The 7429-nt window shown below is 30.3% G+C and overlaps 1 protein-coding gene across 1 annotated transcript; it reads left to right on the top strand.

Annotated features, from left to right (window-relative positions):
* The first annotated feature begins 671 nt into the window (after positions 1–671).
* Positions 672–6784, top strand: LOC137819354 (MLO-like protein 1). The gene is made up of 13 exons (XM_068623167.2): positions 672–1223; positions 1732–1997; positions 2146–2262; positions 2343–2403; positions 2944–3038; positions 3974–4048; positions 4132–4220; positions 4352–4401; positions 4779–4819; positions 4906–5115; positions 5663–5730; positions 6206–6266; positions 6374–6784. Exons 1-13 carry the CDS (start codon positions 1037–1039, stop codon positions 6575–6577), a joined length of 1524 nt encoding a protein of 507 aa, XP_068479268.2. The 5' UTR covers positions 672–1036; the 3' UTR covers positions 6578–6784.
* The last annotated feature ends 645 nt before the right edge of the window (positions 6785–7429 follow it).

Consider the following 7429-nt stretch of genomic DNA (forward strand, 5'->3'; position numbering starts at 1 on the left):
TTATATGTTAACAAAAATATACAAATGTATTGATATTTTTTTAGTCAACCAAACCTATTTTAGTTATTTTTAAAAAATTATAAATCTCATAAATAATGATTCTCATATGTATGAATAAATTTATTTTGTAGAACCCCACACAAAAAAATAATAAAAAATAGAATATATATATAGAGAGATAATTGTCCATTCCATTTATACTTACATATTTTTAATGTTTAATATTATTGAACTTAAAAAATGAAATAAATTCTACGTGTTTAGTACACGTTTTGCTAGTTAGTATCATAAAAACATTAGCTAAGAAATTAATATTTTTTTTATAAAAAAGTAACATCTAAAAACTTATAAAAGAACACACTTTATGATTTTAATAACAAAATACTTTTAACTTCTTAACCGATTCTTTAAGGACATGTATTAAAACTTAATTTATCCAATGAATTTAAAGCCCCATCAATTTAAAACCACTTTTAAATTAAATTTGAACTTATTTATTAAATAACTTTAATGCATACTTAATTAATTAATTAATTTGAGTGATTCAGAGTGAAAAGACAAACATACCCCCATAAAATTTAAGATACAGAATCAATCAACCATGTTCCTAGAACTACGTCACACTGTTCTTTTTCTTTGTAATATAAGGAAGTTAAACAACGTGATGGATCAATCACTTAGTCTTTTGTACTAATTGATTAAGAAGCGCGTAAACAAGGTTTCAGTAAAACTATAAAAAATGGAAGAATTATGAGATACATAACATAACATAGCATTGAATCTTGAGAGTGTAACACTTGCAAATTGTTCATACGTCAAAAGTTGCCAACAAGAGTTTTTAAGGCATCATGTCCCAGAAACAATAAAGTCTCGAGCTTTCGAAGTCCAAAACTCAGCACAATTAATTTTGAATGTGACGAGTTATTGAGCCAAAAGGGTCTTCGATAGTTGTTTCACACAGAAAATTCAAGAGAGAAGAAGGGCTATAAATAGGGAAAGAGAGAAAATTTTCAGAAGGGGTGAAGAGAAAAACAAAATGGGTGGTGGTGGCGGTGAAGAAGGGAACAATTTGGAATTCACTCCCACTTGGGTGGTTGCTGTTGTTTGTTCTGTGATCGTTTCTGCTTCATTCGCTGCAGAACGGTTTCTTCACTATGGAGGGACTTTTCTCAAGAAGAAGAATCAGAAGCCACTCTTTGAAGCTCTGCTGAAGATCAAAGAAGGTTCTTATCTTCTTTCCCTTTCTTTTTATTGTGTTGGTTAACAGATGAAAGTGGTCAACAATGCATGTTTCTGTTGTTCTTTCGGTGTGGCTGTTGTATTAGAGTTTTGCAACACTAACTCATTGATGATGTCAACAGAAGATATTGAATATGTAGTTTTGATTGGCGAGTGTGTCCAATGGTGATTTCCTAAATTTTATCTTAATGTCTAATAGGTATGTAGATATATTTCTGATAAGAAAAATGGGATGTGATCAACTTTTTAGGCTTGCATGTGATCAATTTTACAACAAAATTTAGGTTCCTAGCCATATGCTTTTGGGGTTTTGGTGTGGTTCTCAAACTAGAACTCCACCGCAATTTATAAGTAGGGATGAGTTATCGAGATAAAACTCTAATTTTGCTTCAAGAATGTTCCTGTTTTTGCTTAATGTGTAGGCAGGGATTTCTGATATGAAACATGAGATGTGATTAATTTTTAGTGTATTTTTTTCTGTTTTTGTTTCAGAGTTGATGCTGTTGGGATTTATTTCTCTGCTACTGACTGTAACACAAAATGGGATTATCAAAATTTGTGTTCCTGAGAGTTGGACTCGCCACATGCTTCCTTGCAGTCTTAAGGACAAAGAAGAGTTAGAATCAGCGAAACTCACATCACATTTTCAGACTTTTTTCTCTTTCACTGATATTCCAGCCACTGTAAGGCACCTTTTAGCTGAGAATGAGAATGAAGATTACCAATCTGGTGAAAAACTTGGACACTGTGCTAAGAAGGTATTAAAGCTGTAGAATAAAATGCATGTTATGATATGATCATTTATCTGCTTCTCAAAATTATCATACTCAGTTCCTTTTGGCAACTTTTATCAGTTCTTCACTGCATATATGCTTAACCAAAGTTGTATGCAAATTTTGTTTTCAGGGCAGGGTTCCTCTATTATCTGTGGAGGCACTGCATCACTTGCATATCTTTATTTTTGTCCTAGCCATAGTCCATGTGACATTTTGTGTTCTCACTGTTGTTTTTGGAGGGTTAAAAGTGAGTGCATAATTTGTATTTTTTTACAAGATGTGCTTTTTGAAAGCTCTTTTTTACTAATAATTTACTCTACTTAACAGATACGTCAGTGGAAGCACTGGGAAAACTCTATTGTAGATGAGAATAATAGAAAACAACCAGGTAAGCAGAGATAAGCTATTGTATAACACAATAAAGGAAGAATTTGTTAATTTTATTCAAAGGGTACTTTACAGTGTTCCCAGTTGAAATAACATGCACATAATTTGTTACTCTCACATCTTCAATTATTTTTCTAACCTATGATGTATTTTATAGCCATCAAACTCAATATGCCTTTCAACTCCAATTTCAGTTGGTGTCACTGTGAATTATTAAAACATCTATTTATCATCATCATACATTTATAACAATTAAATTCCCGAATGTGAGTGAAATCTCATTTGTTCAATCAGCTTAAATTTCAATCTCACATTGTTAACTTAATATATTCCTTGATTTGTGCTTTTATATTGATCTCTCAGTTTTCAGTTGTTTAACATCTTTAGTACATGTTTTTTGAATGTCAAACATGAACCTTCAAATGCAAATATGAAACACATTAGTTTAGATAAGCAGAATGTGCTTGGTATTGAACATCATGAAAGCTATCCATTTTTTTTCCTCTGCTGAGTTCTTTCTGTGCATATTGGCTTCCTGCAGTTTTGGAATCAATAGTGACTCATGTTCACGAACACGCTTTCATCCAGAATCATTTTACTGGTTTTGGCAAAGATTATGCTGTTTTGGGTTGGCTGGTAAGTTATTTACAAGTATTTAATAGTCTGATGTGTGTGTTCCGATACGGCCAATAGTCCACTTAAGAAGTGAGGTTAAAAGAATAATTTAAATACACTTTCCACTCTTAATCTTTTGAGATGCCTTTCAGAGAAAAACTCTGACAGAACTTCGAGTTTCAAAGCGGACAATACTTTATATACAATGATTGACCCTAATTATGTCAACATACTTCAAAATATTAACACAATCCTCCCTCACCGAAGGCCAATAAAACCCTGCTCGAATCACCTTGGAAGCCAATGATCTTCCCCCCACGTGACTTCCGCAAATCCCCTCTAAAGCCCCTTTTAAACGTTTAAAGCTTTTAAAGCGTCTTAAAGCGAACTTGTGAACAAAGAGAAGAATTAGGTCGTTTCCATCAAATGATAATGGATCATGTGGGGCCCTCAAATGCACATTGCATGCAACCAGAGAGTGTTATTGGATCTGTTCCGAAAACACTTACACAAGTAGATTCATATGTGGTTTGTATCCAGTCAAGGAGGCACGTCCAAAAAGGAAACACGGAAAAAGATATAAAGAAGAAAAGCCAGGACGTTCTGTTTTCGGAAAAACAAGTTTTCCAGTTTTGTTTGCTCTCAGTCTGGGACTTATTACACCTTAGGAAGTTGCCCATTCCTTTTGTTTTTGGCAACTTCTCATAATATTTCTCTATTTGTTGTTGTACTTGTTCTTGAATCCTCTCGTGCACTTTTTTTATCAAATTCTGGTATTGAAAAGAGGTTCCAAAAGCGACCCATGCCACATTTGCATTACAAGTTATATAATTCAACCACACACATGCTACTTTGGTTCATTGTATCTCATCCTCTCCAGCTTCCTTTACCAATTAACAATTTTCCTAAGGGGTTAACATTATATAGTTGTTACTAATTTTTCATTTTTCTTTCAGAAATCATTTTTCAAGCAATTTTATGGATCTGTGACAAAGTTAGATTATGTGACATTAAGGCTTGGTTTCATTATGGTAAGGTTCTAAATGTTCTGTCAACTAAGCTGGTATTGCTATGATTGATGCATGACAGTATCTATTTTATATCTCTGTTTTAGACTCATTGCAGAGGAAATCCAAAGTTTAATTTTCATAAATACATGATTCGTGCCCTCGAAGACGATTTCAAGCAAGTTGTTGGTATAAGGTATGTGCCTCTGCAGAATAACTATTTGGCAATTATTTTAGCTTTTATCACATAACTTCATCCATAAATTTTTCTTTGTTGGTTTGCCTGGGCCAAGTTTTTTATTCTTTGTAGTTACAATTATTATGCAGTTGGTATCTTTGGATCTTTGTGGTCATCTTCATGTTGCTTAATGTCCATGGTAAGCTTTGGAGTTTCGGTAATCTCATACCTGAACTGAACTTAGTGTATAAAAAAGTTAGAAAAAACACTTAATTTAGCACTAAATTTAAAGAAATCCATTTAATGCCATGACCAATTTTGTTGGTAATTTTATATCATACGAAGGATTTTGTTTTAGTATGTGATTAATTTTGGTCAATGAACATCGTTAACAATAATGATTAATTCCATATAAGAAAATTGTATGGAAGAAGAAAGAAGAAATTTTATTCTCTTATGTGTATATTTACATCACTTCATGTATAGGAAATATATATTAGTGTAGGGAGACTCCATGTTTTGTTTTTTTTCTAGTTGTCTAAGAATATTAACTTGATTCCCAAATTACTTTTCCAGGTTGGCACACATATTTTTGGATTTCTTTCATTCCTCTCATTGTAAGTATAATGTGTATAGAAAAGAAGCAAACCAATTTAGGGTTTGTAAAAAAATCCTTCAAATTTATTTGATTTGCATTGTTCAGCTTCTACTGGCTGTGGGAACAAAGTTGGAGCATGTGATAATTCAATTAGCTCATGAAGTGGCTGAGAAACATTCAGCCATAGAAGGTGAATTAGTTGTTCAACCAAGAGATGATCACTTTTGGTTTCATCGCCCCCACATTGTCCTCTTCTTGATTCACTTCATCCTTTTCCAAAATGCTTTTGAGATTGCATTTTTCTTCTGGATATTGGTAAGCATATTCCACCAAACCACACTTTTTTCTTCTTGCTTTTCTCAATATAGTACGAGTAATTGCCAATTACTTCCTCATCAAATCAAGTTTCAAAGTGCACTCGATTTAGATCTGAAATAATAAAAATACCCTTAAATAAAAGGTGTGAATAAAAAATATTTCAAAAACTCTTTCTCGAATACGTTTTTGGATTTGGATTTTCAGAACATTTTTCTGAATTTCAGAAACCCTTTTTCGAAATGCATTTTCAGATATTGTTTCTCAGAATTTTTGTTCTGGAACATTTTTTTTTTATATTTCAGATTTGTTTTTCTAGAACGATATTTTGATTTTCGAATTCTATTACAGAATTTTATTTCCAGGACACAATAATCTATTCCAAATTTACTTTTTCAGAAGGTATTTTTAAAATTTTGAATTTTGAATTTCAAAATAAAGGATAATTTTGAAAATTCATCAACTGCATGTCACACTTGGTGAGGTGGAGGAAGAATTTGTCTTAATAATTTAAATGATTATAACCTTATTGGTTGATGTTTTTCAGTTTACATATGGTTTTGACTCATGTATAATGGGACGCGTCCGTTACATTATTCCAAGGCTCGTTATTGGGTAACTACAATATATCTCTTTTCTTTGCACAAGATATATACATCATGATTTATTTTATAAAAACTTTTATGATAGATATAGTTAGACTGAAATCTCAAGTAACAACCATCATTTAATATCACATGAAAAATGTATTTTAAAAAAAATACAAAAAAAAATATAGAAAGACTAGATCAAAAATCATATATTAACAAAATCGATACATAGATAGATTGTACCTATTCACACAGAATTATAAGAACATACTAGATGGAAGTCTATTATACCAATGAAATAATTCTATATATACACCATATTTAAATTAGGTTTTTTTTTTTAAAATTTAGTAGAGTAGAATCACTTGGTTGTTGATTAGATTATTCAATAATTTCTTTACATTTGGACTCCTTCATGAGCATTATAAATTTCAATCTTTTTCATGCAAAAACTACTTTTTTCCTTACCTTTTTTTTTTTGTTGGGTTTGTACTTTGTAGGATATTTATTCAAGTACTATGCAGCTATAGTACCCTACCACTTTATGCAATTGTAACACAGGTGAGTTATGAGTTTTGTTTCAAAGTGAAATGCAAAACCATTTTTGTTACATTCAAGGTTTGTTTGCATTCACGTCATTGTTCTAAGCTATGTTACATGCAATGTAGATGGGAACTCACTTTAAGAAAGCCATATTTGATGATCAAGTGCAAGCACGTCTTGTTGGTTGGGCACAAAAGGCAAAGAAGAAAGGTTTGAGAGGTGATAATAATGGCCAATCTGTTCAAGGAAGTCCTCATGTGGCTGCTGGAATTCAACTAGGACCAGTGTTCAGGAAGCCATCTCCCCCAGAAGACACTGTTTTTCCCTAGAAATATGAAAGGCCTCAATGCCCCAAAAAATATTATATAATTGTAGGTGTTGTGATTTTGGTTAGTATTAAATCAGCAAAAGAATACACCCATTAGAAGAAAAGTTAGTTTTTATGATTCATAGTTATAAAAATGTTACTATCAATCATTAAACTTTTACTAGTATTCTTGTCACTCTTGTATTTATGATAATAGTTTCAAATGTCACTAAAATTTAAACTATTTTAACAAAAATAACTGTCACTATTAATTAAATACAATAACAGCAACAATAAACTATCACAAATATGTAGGGTAAGAGTGATAAATTAAATGTTACTAACTAGTATTACTACAATAAAATTATTAAATAAAATTTAATTTTAAAAACTAAAAATATTAATTATTATATTGATTAAATTAAATATTATTGTAGAGAGTAAGAATTATTAGTATTTAAAGTAATTTATATTATTAATAAATAATTTTTAAATTGATATCTAATAATTAACTATCAATTTTAGAATTTAAAATAATTAGTAACTAAAATAGTGGTAATTAATTTAGATATCAAATTATAAACTATTTACTAATAATAGAAACTATTTTAAATACTAATACTTTTTTTAATTTCTAAATTATTGTCTAATTTAATCAATATAATACTACTTATTTTTTTTGTCTCTATTTTATTTCATGATCATCATCAAATATTTTTTATGATAAATATTTTATCATTACTATTAGAAATTATATTGATGCTAAATTGTCACATATTATTTTTATACCATAATAAATAGGCAAATCATTTTAAAATGTTAAAATAAATAAACATCAAATATAAATATTAAAATAAAGGTTCTAAAGATAAAA

Source organism: Phaseolus vulgaris, chromosome 10 (genome assembly GCF_051622355.1).
Source record: "Phaseolus vulgaris cultivar YP4 chromosome 10, ASM5162235v1, whole genome shotgun sequence".
Taxonomy (NCBI): domain Eukaryota; kingdom Viridiplantae; phylum Streptophyta; class Magnoliopsida; order Fabales; family Fabaceae; genus Phaseolus; species Phaseolus vulgaris.